The 17,408-nt window shown below is 39.5% G+C and overlaps 2 protein-coding genes across 2 annotated transcripts; one reads left to right on the top strand and one right to left on the bottom strand.

The window, feature by feature from the left end:
• Positions 1–10,042: 10,042 nt before the first annotated feature.
• Positions 10,043–10,542, bottom strand: LOC135714299 (cuticle protein 38-like). Its single transcript, XM_065237637.1, has 2 exons — positions 10,528–10,542; positions 10,043–10,464 (listed from the first exon to the last, which is right to left on the bottom strand). The coding sequence occupies exons 1-2, from the start codon at positions 10,540–10,542 to the stop codon at positions 10,051–10,053; spliced, it is 429 nt and encodes a 142-aa protein (XP_065093709.1). The 3' UTR covers positions 10,043–10,050.
• Positions 10,543–11,339: 797 nt separating this feature from the next.
• On the top strand, positions 11,340–11,790 carry LOC135714294 (cuticle protein 16.5-like). Its single transcript, XM_065237630.1, has 2 exons — positions 11,340–11,392; positions 11,459–11,790. Exons 1-2 carry the CDS (start codon positions 11,378–11,380, stop codon positions 11,780–11,782), a joined length of 339 nt encoding a protein of 112 aa, XP_065093702.1. The 5' UTR covers positions 11,340–11,377; the 3' UTR covers positions 11,783–11,790.
• Positions 11,791–17,408: the final 5,618 nt, after the last annotated feature.

The raw sequence follows: 17,408 nt of genomic DNA, 5'->3' as shown, positions 1-17,408 counted from the left end.
CGCGACACAGAAGACATCGTGGTATTGTCTGGATTGGACAATAAAACCCAAGGCGATAAAGGAAACAGCCGCCATCTCAAATGCAATTCTTCGATTAGATTTCATGGCGCAATGCTGTAGTTCTCGGTGTAATTAAATTACAAGGCTCGAATTTATCGGGAATATGTGAGTATCATTCCATTTTCCCTAATCTGTGCGAACGGTGTGACCCTTTGGTGCTCTCCTTTTAATTTTCCGGTGAGAAAGCGCAATTCTTGTAAGGAGATCGACAGGACAGTTTCGAGATTATTCAAGGCCCGATTCAGTCGGGAGCAGCTGGACTTATTTGAGCCTAGAGACAGCTCTAGCCATCCCAATCATCCAACCCTCGGACCGCAGGTACCGGTCAGGCTGCACCATTCTTCCATTCCCAACGGAAGTGATTGGATCGACCAGGAGAGTCGGCCATTCGTTTGCACGCGATTCGGAGGAGTCGCTTGGTGGTTATTCGACCTTTTACATCCCATTGCTTGGAGGAGACGCACGGTAGTTTTCCTGTAGTCGCAGCTCTTACCAATAAATTCAAGGCAAGAATTTATTGGGAGCAGGTTAGTACCTCTCCAAAAAATATTCCTCGATCCCAAGGGTGCTCCTTGTGTGTTGTTTTCTGTTTCTCCCTGGTGTAGCCATCGAACGTCATCATTACTACAGCCAAGATGTCAAGGCTGCGCACAAAGCAGATTCGTCTAAAGAACCTGATGACGTCATTCGAGGGAATTTACGCATTCAAGGAGCAGTACGACGAGACTACTCGATCCAGCGAGCTAGCTTCGCGGTTGGAGAAGTTGGAGCCACTGTGGGATCAGATAAATGAGCTTATGACGGAGGCGGAGCTGGCGGATAGTGAGGAGGAATCTATTGGGGAGAGGTATGTTAAGATTCGAATGGAATTTCAGAATAAATTCTTTGCCATAAAGGGATTTCTACAGTCTAAGCTTCGGGACCATCCCGATCAAAACGCAGCCCTGCATAATACTATGGTAAATGAGTCCGCCGCTAACCCCCCTTCGCACCCCCACGTTAAGTTGCCGTTAATTAGTTTGCCGAAGTTTTCTGGTAATGTTGAAGAATGGTTGTCCTTTCGAGATCTTTATCTGTCGTTGATCCACTGTTCTGCTGAATTACCGGAGATTGAAAAGTTCCATTACCTACGGAGTCAATTGGAAGGAGAAGCTTTAGCTGTAATTTCGTCACTTTCACTCACTCAAGCAAACTATGTGGTGGCATGGGAATTGCTGATGAAGCGGTACTCCAACAGCAAGATTTTGAAGAAAAAACAAATTCAAAACTTGTTCAACCTTTCGTCAGTGAAAAGAGAGTCATACGCCGAATTACATAAATTGATGGAAGGATTCGAGAAGGCAACCAAGGTTCTGGATCAGATGGTGGAATCAGCGGAATTTAAGGATCTTCTCCTGATTCATTTGCTGAGTTCGCGGCTGGACGATAAAACACGACGCAGTTGGGAGGAACATTCTTCCACTCTTGAGGAGGAAAAATTCAGCGATATTTTGGAGTTTTTGAACAGGTGCATTCAAGTTCTGGAGGCACTTCCGAGTAAATTGGTATTAATTGGCTGTAAATTGGGAGTAAAAATCCACCCATCAACAAAAAGGTTTTCCCATCCAAGGTTGTTAATCATGGTTCACTTCCCGGCAATTCTTATCCAAATAGGTGTGAGTCTTGTTCTGAAAACCACCCACTTTTCACATGTCCTGCTTTCGGAAGGCTTCGAGTTGAAGACAGGGAGAAATTACTTCGTCAAAATAACTTGTGCAGAAATTGCTTCAGGAAAGGGCATCAAGCTCGGGACTGTTCTTCCAAATTTTCGTGCCGTCGTTGTCAGGAGCGCCATCATACACTGGTCTGCTACAAACCGGAAGAAAAGTTTCAATTAACGTCGCAGCCAAGCGTACGAACAGAGGAGTCTACTGAAGGAGAAGGTTCGGATTCTGAAACATCAACGGCTGTTGCGGTATCTGAAAGGCCTACAGTTAGCAGCAACATTGGGAGATTGGCGCGCAGAGTTCTTCTGGCGACAGCAGTGGTTTTGTTAGAAGATGATTGTGGAAATAAGGTCCCCGCAAGAGCTTTATTGGATTCTGGTTCCGAGTGCAACATTATGTCTACACGCCTCTCCCAGAAATTGCGTGTTTCGAGGAAACGAGCAGATGTAAACATTTCCGGTGTCGGTCAGGCTCCCACTCAATCGAAGGAGAAGGTTCAAGCTACAGTTCAGTCTAAGCTGACAAAATACTCGCAATTTATGGAATGTTACGTGCTACCAAAGGTTACTGAAGATCTACTCGGCTTTCGTTGCAAATCGTGTATCCTTCATCCAAAATCATACCCAGAACTGTCATTGGAATCATGTTCCAGGCGTAAAAAAACCCATCCGACCAATTGTCACGTGGATTGGACCCAGAACAAATCATGGAAAACCCCAGTTGGTGGCACGGTCTAGCATGGCTTACAGAGAAGGAGGAACATTGGATCAATCACATTACAATCAGAACGGAGTTCACGCTCAACGATGCAGAAGATGTTGAATTGGAGAGGAGAAGAACTGTGGCTGTTGCTTTACAATCCCCGCAAGAAGTATTCAATATTTGGTTTTTTGGTAACTTCACTAATTATTTCACTCTTCAGCGAGTTACTGCTTACTGCAGGCGATTCATTTACAACCTACGAACTCCTTCCATAGAACGAAAACGCTCGTTCCTTACAACCACGGAGCTACGTGATGCTGAAATCTGTCTCGTGAAACTGGTTCAGCAAGAAACTTTCCAACGGGAGATCCAAGCATTATCCAGAAATGAACACGTTCATCGGTCGTCCAAACTTCGTTGGTTCTACCCTAAACTCACCGAAGAAGGAATCATTCGTGTTGGAGGTCGACTGGAGAACTCGAACAGATCGGCAGAAGCAAAACATCCGATGATCATTCCAGGAAATCATCATTTCTCCAGGCTACTTGCAACGTCCTACCATCTTCGGTTATTACACGCAGGGGCACAATTAATGCTCAGCACAATCCGACTCCGATTTTGGCCATTGGGAGGTCGGAATCTATGTCGCCTTACAACGCATCGCTGTCTAACCTGCTTTCGAGCGAAACCACAACACCAGCAGCAATTCATGGCACAACTACCGGCTTCACGAATACCTGCAGCGCGTCCATTCACTACCACTGGCGTTGACTATTTTGGTCCAGTGTACATACGGCAGGGGTACCGAAGGGGGCCGGTGAAAGCGTATGTAGCTGTATTTGTCTGCTTTACAACGAAGGCTGTACACTTAGAGCTGGTGTCGGACCTATCCACTGCAAGGTTCATCCAGGCTTTACGACGATTTACAGCTCGGAGAGGCAAATGTTCTGATCTCTACTCAGACAATGGGACTAATTTTGTTGGCGCACGCAACGAATTGAAGGATCTTCTATGCAACTTGAAGAGTAGCAACTATCACAGTGAAATCCAACAAGAATGCAGCAAGGACGGCATGAATTGGCACTTTATACCCCCCGGTGCCCCTCACTTTGGCGGCTTATGGGAGGCAGCAGTACGATCCGCCAAAAAGCATCTAGTTCGAATGATAGGCAATTCCTCCGTCTCCCACGAAGATTTCCTAACGCTTTTGACTCAAGTCGAAGGTTGTTTAAATTCCCGTCCGCTCACTCCACTCTCCGATGATCCCACGGATCTCCAACCGCTCACTCCAGCTCACTTTCTCGTCGGATCGTCCCTCCAAGCGCTCCCAGATCGTGAATACAGCTCCGTCCCAAGCAATCGGCTATCTCATTGGCAAGCGGTCCAACAACAGCTCCAACAGTTCTGGCGTCGATGGCACACCGAATATTTGACGCAATTGCAAGCTCGTGTCAAAAACTGGCAGCCTCCGATAAAGATTGCACCAGGGAGACTTGTCATCATAGTAGATGAAAATCAACCATCGATGAAGTGGAAAATGGCCCGTATACACCAAATACACCCCGGCACCGATGGCGTAGTTCGAGTAGTTACTCTACGCACTGCTACCGGCTATATCAAGCGGCCTATTACCAAAATCCGCATTCTCCCAATCCAGTCAACGAACGGTGGCGAAGAAGACGGCGACCAAGAAGATTAGCTGAAATACGGTGATTTCAAGGGAGGTCGGGATGTTCATATGTACGACGACTTACCCTATAGTGGAGCACGTTATCGGCTGAGATGCTGGCAGTCCATCTCATCTCACATCTCACTACCATAGTAATCGTGATTCCTCCTTTTTTTAAATAAATCCCAAAAAGTGTTAAAACATTAAATAATAAAAAATATTCTTGATTCACGTTTATTTAATTTTTTTTTCAAAAAGGAAAATACAAATTGGAAATTATAGGAGTATTGAAAACCACTTAATATTTTTTTTCAAAAATCGATTAATAATTAGTTTTGGTCATATATTTTTTTAGTTCGCTACGATGTGACCATCTTAATCGATTTTTCTGCAAAAAATACAAAACTATTTCACAAAAAAAGGTTAAAACTCTTTTCCAAAATATTTGTCCTACAATTTTTGTCAATTTTTAAGTGTCTAATGTTTTAAGTATTCCAAAAGTTTACCTTTTTCCTTAGCCTTATTTAAAAAAAAAATCAAAAATATTGTATTGAGACATTTTGTGTTGTGTGTAATTTTCTAGAAAACTGTATTTTTCGCTACTACTAAGTCTCAGACGTCATTTCGATAAGAAATGACGTTTTCGTGCTACAATTTATCGAAAAATATCGAGAACATTTTTTTTAAATTCCAAAGTTAAAATGGCCGAGCTTTAGTGGAAATGTGAACGATTGTCTATAACTAACAATTATGTAAAGTTTCATGCAAACCGTAGAAAGTCGAGACTGATCAATTCGTCATTTGGCGTGAAACTGCTCAATAAGGAAATGAAAAATATGTGTGTCTAATCCAGTATTTTGGATAAATAGGGTCTTGGGGGAAGTTTTTTTTTTATTTCTATTCGCTAATATTTTGATGAGAATTAAATTGGGGTGGCACAAAAACTATTATATTTGTTTCAGGCTGTGGAGTTGGATTCGGATGCATTTATGAGCATGAGGAGTTGGAGTCGGAGCCGACTAAAACTTTAATGAAATTTAATGTTGAACTAGACTTATGCCAGGATGATTCTTGGCATCATAAAAAAAAATAATTATCTTTATTCCCTTAAAGGTAATTACATTTAACTTTTAACACTAAATCTGACCAACAACTCTTCTCAACTAGAACCTAACAAAAACTACACTCGCTCCTGCCTCTGCAACTGGTTTTGTTTGTTGTTCCTGCTGTCTCAGCAAAACTCCTCTGGGTGGTAACCGATCGTCAACTGCTATGTTGACAATTGCTGGTCATCGAATTCTTCGGTGTCCAAAGTGCATTGTCGAGTAAGCGTTGGCCTGTTTCCATCCATGTGGTGTGATATGCTGATTCTTGTCGCCAGGTGCCTCGTGCATGGAGTCGAATACGGGGATGTTGTTGAGTCAGCGTCTAGGCCACGGTCGGTTGGTTGGTAGACGTGGGTAGAGCATCGGTATGTCCATAACTCTAGATCGCTCAAAAGGTTGGTCCATGAGCAAATTTTTTGGCTCATAAGGCATTCCAAATCCTCTACAATATACAAGGAAAGGATGCTGGGTTATTTTTTAAATTAGATCAGTGAATTCATTTACGTGAGTGATGATCGATGATGTACACGAGTACTGCAGACTTCATCAGTGCCAAGTACTGTTTGAAGTGGTGTTGAGTACTTGGCACTAATGAAGTCTGCAAGTAGTAGACGAAATATGCGTATCTTTTGACATAAGCAATTATAACGGATTTTAAAGGAAATAAACCAACACACTCAAAGCTCTTCAAAAAAGGATTTTTATTGGTATTGCTTTTTACGGATCCCTTGATACTTGGGCTTCGGTAATGTGAATACGATGTGCGATCAGCATCCTTATTATTGGAGCTCAGGTGTCACGGTATCCAGAAAAAGAAGTAGCTGCAAAATCTCCATCCATAAATAAGCATTCGTGACTGCAGGTAGTACTTGTTCATGCAGATATGAATTTTCACAATAATAATGTCTGGTATGATACGAATGTGGAATGCAGGATCAAACTTTTTCCTTGATACAGCACAACTATCGCCCTATCCGTGATTTTGGAAGAAGAATGACCGTCATAACCGTTTATGCTCGAAATGAGATGACGGTCAATTTACATGTATGTTTATTTTTCCTCGGTGATATGATGGTACCACATGACAGATATCAGTGATATTGCGAATGAGTGAGACAAGCAAAATGACAATATCTCACGGTTGTTGTGTCAAACTGGTGAGAAGGGTTCTCAGTTGCTTTGATTGTTAACCGTAGGATTCTCTTTTATCAATCTAAAGGCTGTCAGTACCGTGATGCAACTCAGCACTGGATTTAGCTATCACTTTTCCGCAACGCGTCTGATCCGGATCTAATGTGCGTGGGTCTTTACTCGATAAAACTGCGGCTTGCGTTGCCGATGACGATCAAAGCTTTACTTACTGCTTTCATGTTCGTTGTCGCCGAGCTTAGGCATCATGTAATTTTACATCTACTTGGACATAACAATCTGTCAAGAATTTGCTTTTCGGTCACGTTTTTTGACATCTAATTTTAAAAGCATGTCATACTTTTCAGAAGTTGATGTGGTATTCAATTGTAAGACGCTATTTCACATCTAGATGTGTTTATAATTAAATTTCAACCATTATTGTTTTGAAGTGCTTCTATGTGCACATAAAATTAAGTCGTTTATCGAATTACATGACAAAAAAATTAGATTGATTGGCCGATATGTAGTTGACACGGATAGAATCCTCTGGAAAACACTGAAAGGGAGCATGCATCAATGCATCAACACCCCTCCCACTTTTCGTGACGTTTATTCCATATATAATGTATTGCTTGTTACACATTTGAATCCCACATTTGAGATTTGGATGTGTCACACCCCCAGCTTCAATCAAATATTATAATCAAACGGATCGCTTCAATTGGGATTATGTCCCTCTCTGGTATAACGTCTGGAGCTGCCTATAAGCATGGTAAAGTTTTTTGGCAAATTTTGACGTAAATTAGACCGATGGAAATTTTAAAAATAATCCAACTCTGCTAGCAAACTTATTTCTGACAGATGAGGAATCAATTTTGGCAATCACCTTCTCAAAAATCGGTTGATCAATTTAAAGTGAAAACTCGTCAAATGGAATACAGTCTAAACACATTTTGGTCACTTTTTTTTTACACTACCCTATCCAGTACCGTCTCCGAATTTGGCCAATTTGGTTCTTAGGCTGTGAGCCAAATGCCAAGGTAAATTTAACTCGTGGTTAATAGTGACAGGTGCAAAGTTAAAGATTTACAATGCTCTCCGAGCGTGCTTATTTCTGAGAAGTTAGATTTTGACAATCGTGGCTAAGTTCTGCTGAAAAACCGGTCGATCGATAATAGAGGGATTATCGAAAATAACTTTCGAACATTCAAAACAGTCGAAAATGGAAAATTACTTCCGTGTCACTTTTAATCACGAGTTAGAATTTACTCAGCAATTGGTTCCAGCGTGACCGGAAACTGATCAAAGAAATTTTTTTGGTGGCCTTTCTCAAGGCCATCCAGAAATGTGTCCAATTTTTGATAGATGTCGCACTACACTGGATTCCCCAACAAACGATTCAAAGTCACAAATAAGCAAACACATTGAATAAATGCTGTATAATAGTGTACAATGTTGAATAAAACAGGATGTCGAATTATGTGCTGAAAAAAGCTCATTGAGATCGATAGATCCGCCTTTATTCCACCGTTTGCTCTGACATAATTAATTTCCTTATTAAAAGCTTTATAAACGTTGACTGTCTTCCTGATTCAGAACCAGAAGTTTGGTCTAATAACAAACTGAATAAGTGCTATGTTCACATACATTGTCGCTTTAATTCGACTGTTTTCAATTGATTTAATAAAATGCTTTATTAAACGTCTTATAAATGTTTTCTACCTCCATTATTAGATTTCATTACATTGCTTTACAATATTGCTGTATAGAGGTGAATACAGTCAGCAAAATAGTTCTTATACCACCCAACAAACACTTCAGAGTCACAAATAAGCATATATATTGAATAAATGCTGTATATGTACAATGCTGAATAAAAAGAGTTATGTGCTGAAATAGCACATTGAGATCGATAGATGCACATTTATTCCACTGTTTCCTCTGATCTGATTAATTTACTTATTAAAAGCTGTAAAAGTGTCAAATGTCTTTCCAATTCAACGCCAGAAGTTTGATCTAATAACAAACTGAATAAGTGCAATTTGTACATACATTGACACTTTAATTCGACTGTTTTCAATTGATTTAACAAGATGCTTTCATTACATTACTTTACAATATTGCTGAATAAAGGTGAATACATTCAGCATAATAGCTCTTATACCACTATGCGTCCATGTTGTAATCACATGATTTGTAAATGCTTTATAAACGACGTATTAGATTCATTATTCGACAACACTGATTCAGTCTAACAACACGACGGAATCAGTAGAGTAGTGGTTACCGTTTCCGCTTTACAATTAGAAGGTCGTGAGTTCAATCCCAAGCTCAACCATTCACAAGTTCTACGTCTAATTGATTTAAATAGCAATCATCGACATGACTCACGACAATGAATGCATTGATTTAGTTTAAAATATGACCAAGCATAATTTCTTTCGACTAACATTGTAACATTGGTCTAATTTAAACAACGATGAATGAATTAATCATTCCCACAGGGCCTTGAAGGAGCTAGAGTTGCGATCGGGAGTGCTGGTAGGTATTTACTTTCAAGCGAGCTTTTATTGATTATTGAATTGCCCATATGATGAATTCTAGGATAGCTCAGATGACAAGGCAAGCGGTTGGTGATCGGAAGGTACATGGTTCGAATCCCATGCAACAACATGTATAAGTATTTAATAAATTTTCTTATATCTGTGTGGTGCGAGCCACGTCAGAAATAATGAAATACAATACACTTAAGAAACACACCCTTCCCCGTCTCTCTTATTTGGTTAATTTTCCCACAGTTGAATAATCGTTTAATAAATGTATAATAATGTCTAAATAAACGTTACTTCACATGAGAGTCAAGCGTTATACAGAGCATCACTGTTTTAAGGAAGTCTAATAAACGCTGTATAATCAAAAATTTTATCGTATAAACTCTGTTACAACTCATATGAGTCGAATAAAAGCTTATCGACATACCATATACAACACCAAGTAGTTCAATGTTGTGATTGAATAAATTCTCCAGATTTGTGTGAACAAAGCCTGAACAGTAGTTATTATTAAAAATAGTACAAGTACTATTAAGCTTTCAGTTGAATAAAATGACCAAGAAGTCGTTTCTTCAATAGACGATTGTTTGTTGGGTTTCCACCGGAATGGTTTGGAAGCTGTTTGGGGTCATCTGGAGAAGCCGACTATCAAGATTATTTTTTCTCCCCAAAAATACTTAACAAACCGTTGTCGTGTTAAAATTTCGGAAAAGATGGTGTGATTCCAAACAGGGGTTCCTTCTGCCTTTAATACATAAAAACGATATGGATCAATGGTGTGGTATTAAACATTTTGAACTAAAAACAGGTTATCGTACCATTTTTTCCGCAAAGAGTCATCCAAGATGAGTTTAGTATTATACAGTGACGTTGTAGACTCATATTGGGTTTATCAGCTTGACAAGCAAAATTGTATCTACAAATCCTAGGACGTCATAAAATCACAGGTTCCTGTTCTAAATGCATTCAAGTCGTTCTATGGAAGATTATGAGATTGAAATTCAAGTGTCTAATTTTGATCTGTATTTGACTACACAATTGTTACAAAATACTGCAACATCACAACACTCAAATTGTATACAACATGTTTTGCCAATCTATTTCTTAGTGAAGGATTCAACCATTTACAGCACGTACGGGCTGTAACGATAGGCAGCATATGGAGACGCGAATGGAGCGGCATAAGGAGCAGTGGAGTAGGCAGCATATGGAGATGCGAACGGAGCGGCATATGGAGCTGCGGAGTAGGCAGCCGCGTAGGGAGAAGCGATGGCACGAGCGAATGGAGTAACAGCAGCAGCACTGTAGGCCAGAGGAGTGGCAGCAGCCACGGCTGGGGCAGAGTATGCCAATGGAGCAGCAACGGTTGCGCCGTAGGCCAGAGGAGCAATTCCTGCGTAACTGCGGCCGACGACCTGGGCACTCTGGGTGGTCAGGACACCTTGAGCTGGAGCCGCCACCAGTGGGGCAGAGTAGGCAACGGGAGCATATCCTGGCGCAGCACAAACGCACGAAATGGCCAGGGTGGCAATGCAGATCTAAAATTGGAATAGGTCAAATTATTGAACTTGATGATGAAAGTAATTCTGAGTCAATTGTACCAATTTGGTGAACATCTTGAAAATTGGTTTGTGGATAGCTGTGTACTGTTTGAAGAGTGTATTTGAACTATGATCCTACTGCATCGGAGGTATGATTTTTATATTGTAACGGTTTTTCTAAATGACCACACTTGCTTTACCCCCTCTCAGTGGATTTTTTTTCGGATTCGTGCTCTAATTTGGGCGATTTTGCTTTCGGTCCTCTTATTTTTGCATTTGGACTGTTACAGTATGACGTTGTTGATATTTAAATTGATTCGACATGTGATTAATTCAAGTTTAATTTTCTGTTCCTCATGCCGTAGTATCGGATAAGAAAACAGCTTTGCAGTTAGCAAATGTGATATCAATGCAGAGCATGTACGAGTATGATAAACATTTGAGTTCAGTTATTCACAAGAAAAGTGATTATTGAGGTCAAGTTAGACTGAAATTTATTTGACTGCATGTATACCGCCTGATCCTTTCCAATCATCGGGTTTGCCACTTGTAACACTTTTTATCAATTTAGACACAAGAGAGCGCCACCACATAAATCTATCAACAGCACAACTAACCATAGTCCAATTTGATTATTCGTACTCAAAATAAGTTTAAATGTCCTCAGTGTCACACCTGCCACAATAAGCGCATTGAAACCGTGGACGGGGGTATATCATCAAAGCAAAACGAAAAGCGCAATATTTCAAGTTCAATTGCTGTACCACACAAACGCTGGGTGGGAAAGGGAGGAAGCGAGAACCATCGGAAAATCCATCACTATATAAAAATCGATTCACTATTGGAGTAGAATCATAGTTCAATTGCAATCTTCAAACAGTCCACAGAACGATCGCCAAACTCAATCAAAATGTTCATCAAATTGGTACGATTGGGTGAAATTAAGTTCTAAACAGCTCCCAGATCATTAATTTGTTCAATCCCATTCTAGATCTGCATCGCCGCCCTGGCCATCTCGTGCGTCTGTGCCAAACCGGGAGTCGTCGCTCCGGTTGCCTACTCTGCCGCGTTGTTTGCTGCACCGGCTCCTGCTTTCGCGACTGCCCAGAGCTCCCAGGTCATCACTCGTAACTACAACGGAGTTGCTCCTCTGGCTTACACCGCCGCCGTTGCTGCTCCATTAGCTTACTCTGCGCCAGCATTCACTGCTGCCGGTCCTCTTGCCTATACTGCTGCCCCTGCTTATGCTGCTGCTTATGCCGCTCCATATGCGACTCCATATGCTGCCTACCCGTATAGCCCATACGTGCTGTAAATATTGTTGATCGAACTCAAAAGGACTAGAACTAAACATGTGATAAAGTGAATGCGAGAATTGCTACACTCAATATTGGTGGCGATAGTTTGTTGCAGTAGTGAAATAAGTGTGAAGAAATACAAATCTTGATGAGAGAATTGAATTCCGAATTGTTGTTTGTTCATTTGGGCAAAATGTCTTTGTTTATTTTAAACTACAGCTTCATGTTTCAACTGTAATGTTACGCCTAACATTGTTGGAAATGGATATAAGCAGTTCCAGACATAATAACAAGAAAGAAAAAAAAAATGGACTCGACCTTCTCCGATTTGCATTAATTTTGTATTGTTGTATTGCTTGTTAAGAGCAATGAATCCAATGTGTGCTAAAATTTGGCCATTTTGAATTTTGCAATTATTAAAATATTGCTAGCTCGATAATTTCCAGTAATTCGAAGCATGAAAATGTCACTTAAAATCGAAATGACGTCTGAGATAAAGAAAGACTTTTTTTTTTGAAAAATATGAGCTGCATAATAAATAAAATTTGGAGATTATAAAACTATAAATATTTTTAATTTAATAACATGTCATCGTTAAATATGTAAGATTCTGATTTATTTGATTTTTTTCATCAAAATTCTTAAAATTTTCACCGTTTATATTCTTCCAAGACTTTATTTTCCCCCACAATATTGTCTCAGACATCATTTCGATCAGAATCACTTCACTTAAAAATGTTGAATTCACCATTTTGGAGAACAAATCTGAGCTTCAAAATGGCCGCCTTGAGTCTGATCGATTATGCTTGTATCTCCTCGAGTATCTTTTGATTTTCTTTCAATGAACGGTGGGTAGTAATACACACTTGGAAAGAATCATGAAAATTTAGGTGCTCTGAGACTGACATAAAATTGAGTCCTAACAGACGTGAAATTCAACTCAATCAAACGTACTTCTCGTCGAGTAACGAACTTTTCAGTCTCGGAGCACTTAATATAACATGAAATATTTGTATACGTCTGATCCTTTATGTCAAAGATGGAAATCATGTGTGAAATTATTTATTTCTAAGTGTTTACCATTGGGTATGAATACCTTTGAAAAACCGATTTTCAATCCGAGGCTCAAATGGACGAAAGTCATATACGAATTCCAATAATGATGAGTTCAAAACATGTCGATGTTTTTATTTCACATACATGTATATGGTAAAAATTTACAACCAAACAATGTTTGAGAAATATAACAGAAATCCAACACTCATTCACTACTCAATTAACTCTTCCGAAACCAGATCGTCGTCGTCATGGCCCAGGAAGTTTCGGACGATGGCTCTGGTGCTGAGTATCACCAATTTTTGGATTATTCTCTCGAGCCTCAGAACCTGTAGGCAGCGTTACCAGACCTACCGATTAATCGGCATTTCAACCGATTTTTAAGCTCCATCTTGATAAATATTTGAGGGCAAAAATAATACAGATTTTCTGTTTTTCATACCGATAAATACCGAATTACTGAGTTAGAAGCTTTTCTCACATTTGGCGATTCAAATATGACATCCATGGCAAGAGTGGACGCCATATTTTAATCACCCCCGATCGTTCTTTCGAAGTGGTTATTCAAGGTCTGGTGAAAAAATTGAACAAATTGTTCCAGGAAAAAACATCTGAGTTTTCAAGTCTTAATACTGAAGTTTCCAGATTGTACATATCTATTCTATACAATTTCATCAAAATCGATTACATGCTACAACCACAGACAAACAGACATAACACATTGAATATTTCTCGCTGTAAAACATAGTCGCTAAAACATTACCGCCATCTGTTGAGTACACTGTGGTGGATACTACGCTGAACAGATGGCGGTAGTATGTAAACGTCAAACGCAAGGGAATTGAATATGCGCGCCACAGGTGGCAGTACTACCAACTGAGATACTTTTAAATTGACCGTTAAATGCTTGTTCGATGAACAACTTATGAATGTTATAAATATTTGTCTGTGCTACAACTATCACTAAACAATCAAATTGGAATAGAATACCGCTCTGATTCATATTTTGAACACTTATCGGCTGGTTATTTAGATTCATTTGTTCGATACATTTCTGAAGTATGCTTAAGTTGAACTATCTGAGATGATATTTTAAAGTAAATATCAAAACTATTCAAACAAAAGTGTTATTTAACAAAAAAATTAATGCGTTAATATTTTCGCCCGCAATGTTATCATTCAGGGGCGATACCTATAAAATATGGTTGTAAAAGCGCGTGCTGACTACAGGAATAAGCGTGTATAATTGTTAATATTTTTATCATATAGGTGTATAGGTATTTCAAGATATGATTATAAAGTGTCTGAAATATGCAGATTTTTGAAATATGAATCGGAACGTTAGCTAAATAATTATAATAGATCCCCAAATACTAACAATTCAGAATTATAATTGACTTCAACACCTTTGTTCTAAATGTCCTAATGTACATGATTTAGTCAAGTCACGAATCCAACGAACGTTTGCATATAGTTTTTCTCAATTTTGATATCGTACGTTCGAATTGATAGTGTTACTACTCAGCTCTAAGAAATTTCTGTGGTCTTGCAGAATATATAAAAACAGCAATCTATTCAAGGGATATATTCACCAGGAGCTGCCCCTAAATTCACATTGAATTCTAATAAGAACTTTCTTTAAATTCTTCCCCGATTTCACTATAATGCTATGATGGTTGATGATGATGATGATGATGATGATGATGATGATGATGATGATGATGATGATGATGATGATGATGATGATGATGATGATGATGATGATGATGATGATGATGATGATGATGATGATGATGATGAAGATGATTGATTAATATATTAATATATTAGTTGATGCATTGCATAAATTGCCTGTGTTATATATATGCAGAATGCATATACAGGGCGGCCTCGATTATCCGGAGTCTTGAAAAAAAATTCACTCCGGATAATCGAGCCCTCCGGATAATCGAGCCCTCCGGATAATCGAGCCATAAAAAAAATATTTTTTTTGGTCTTATATGGTCTCATTTAATGTTTTTAGTTGTCCCATTGAATGTTACTGAAGGATTATGGAATCGGACCACTGGTTTCGTAGATATGGCCGGAACAAGTTTCGGTGTTTATGGGCCATGAGGCTAAATTTGACTTGAAAGGAACAAAACCCATTAAGCGACACATCAAATTAAATCAAAATTTGATATCAAGATCAATGGTGGCAAAAATTAAGTACCTTGGACCATATTGGCCACTTCCGGGCAAGTTCCGGGTGCCTCCGGAAAAGTGGCCAGAACCAGACTTGAATAATAACCTATCATGCGACACATCAGATTATATCAAAATTCGAGAACCAGATCAATGGTGGAAAAAATTAAGTACCTTGGACCATATTGGCCACTTCCGGACAAGTTCCAGGTGCCCCGGGAAAGTGACCAGAATCGGACTTGGATAACAACCTATCATGAGGCACAATAAAATACATCAAAATACGATAAGAAGATCAATGGAATTGAACCCATGGACCATCGGCTTGAGAAGCGAACGTGTAGCCAACCACGCCATGGGACCCCTCAACTTGAGAAAAATCGTAGTCTTGCGACTCTCACGAGTGTGTAGAGACAAAATTGAGCTTGGCTAAAAATCACGGCCACCGTGAAGGCACCGTATTTGACGCGGTTCCTAACTTGACGCACTCGATCAATTTCGACAATTTTCCATTAATGTTTTTGAAACGTTAACATTGCATATATTAGTTTAGAGCACCAGGGATGATAGTGTAACAATTCAACTGATGGTTGCTGATAAAGCGGCTGCAGGCGAAAATGAAGACGAGAATGCGGAATTCGATGTCATGCCTGATGCTGGCATAGTCAATGCTGTTCTTAACCATGATTCACATTTTTATGAAGGAAAAAGCGTGACTAAAACCACTCTGGATGAAACTGCAAACATTTCTACAGCAGATGACAACCAAGATGAGGAGTACGAACCAGTTCCAGATCAATCAGCGCTGAACAGTATTGACACTATCATCACATGGGCTGAGGAAAACCAATTGCCGTTGGAACGGCAGTTTTTACTTCGTGAAATCAGGGGACATATTCTTGATAAAATAGTCAATAATGATTGATTTATGATCAAATTTGCAATTCTCTTTGTTTTTACTGAATCACTTTAGTGATGAACTACTGTTTTTACTGAAGTGATGAATAAATGAATTGAACTACAAAATAAGATAAGAAAATTGATATAAATTGTCAGGTATTAAGCAACCAAAAGACTAATTTTCACGAAACCGCCCTCTCCGTTACTCACGCCAACTTTTATAACACGAGTACTCGCGCGTTGTACTTTGTACAACAGTGTGAGTTTTCCATTGCCATTTTGCAGCCGAGCTACCAATCGATATGAAACCAACGGGTATTCCTTAAAAAACTTGTTTTTAACTAAACAAGCTAAAATTTTATCACAGTTAACCCACAGAAATGAGGATAATAGAGAAAATGTGAATGGAAACCGCACTTCACTTCACTCACTTCGCGGCACTAGTATACATGTAAAATTCTCGCATATATAAAATATTTCTAGATCCTTACCATATAAAAAGTTACTGTCGCCGGCAAAGTTTTTCAGGAAGTCCAGATCTTTTCGTTGGTGCAGTAGTTCAGAAAATTCTAACTACGTGGCGCTGCAATTTTCGCATATACAATAGCTCGAGATCCTGAGCAGATAGAAGTTACTGTCTTAGGCAAAGCTGTTCAGGAGATCATAGCTTTTTTGCTGATTAACAGTAGTTCAAAATCTTCTCACTAGGTAGTGCTCGTATACATGTTAAGTTCTCGCATGTGATACATCACTAGATCCTGACGAGATAAAGAATAAATGTCTTTGGCAAAGTTTTTCAGGAAGTCAAGATCTTTTCGTTTGGGGGACAGTTGTTCAGAATTTTCTCCCTACTCGGTGCTAGTATACACATGCAATTCTCGCATATACAATAGCTCGAGATCCTGAGCAGATAGAAAGTTTTTGTTTTCGGCAAACTTGTTCAGGGGGTCAAGACTTTTTGGCTGGTGGACAGTAGCCTAGAAATTTTTCACCACATGGCGCTAGTAAACGTGTACAATTCTCGCGTATGCTAAGCTCGAGATTCTGAACAGGTAGAAAATTACTGTCCTCAAAAAAGTTGTTCATGAGGTCAATGCCTTTTTTTTGGTGCACAATAGTTCAGAGTTTTCACACTACGTGGCGCTAGTATACACGCGAAATTCTCGCATGTAAAATATCTCAAGATTCTGATCAGATTGATTTCTCTAGTGGACAGTATTTCAAAATTTTCTCACTACGCAGCGCTAGAATACACGTGAAATTCTCGCATGTGGTTTGTTTCGAGATCCTGACCAGATAGAAAGTTACTGTCTTCGACAAAGTTGTTCAGGAGGTCAAAGCATTTTTGGTTGGTAAACAGTAGTTAAGAATTTTCTCACCACGTGGCATAGATGTACACTTCTCGCATATGCTATATCTCGAGATCCTAATCAGATAGAAAGTTACTGTCTACAACAAAGTTATTCAGGAGGTCAAAGTCTTTTGGCTGGTGAACAATAGTTT

This window comes from Ochlerotatus camptorhynchus, unplaced genomic scaffold, assembly GCF_037179485.1.
Source record: "Ochlerotatus camptorhynchus isolate MF236.1 unplaced genomic scaffold, CSIRO-AGI_Acam_v1.1 ptg000639l, whole genome shotgun sequence".
Classification (NCBI taxonomy): Eukaryota; Metazoa; Arthropoda; class Insecta; order Diptera; family Culicidae; genus Ochlerotatus; species Ochlerotatus camptorhynchus.
This window is presented reverse-complemented; position numbering and strand designations above follow the sequence as displayed.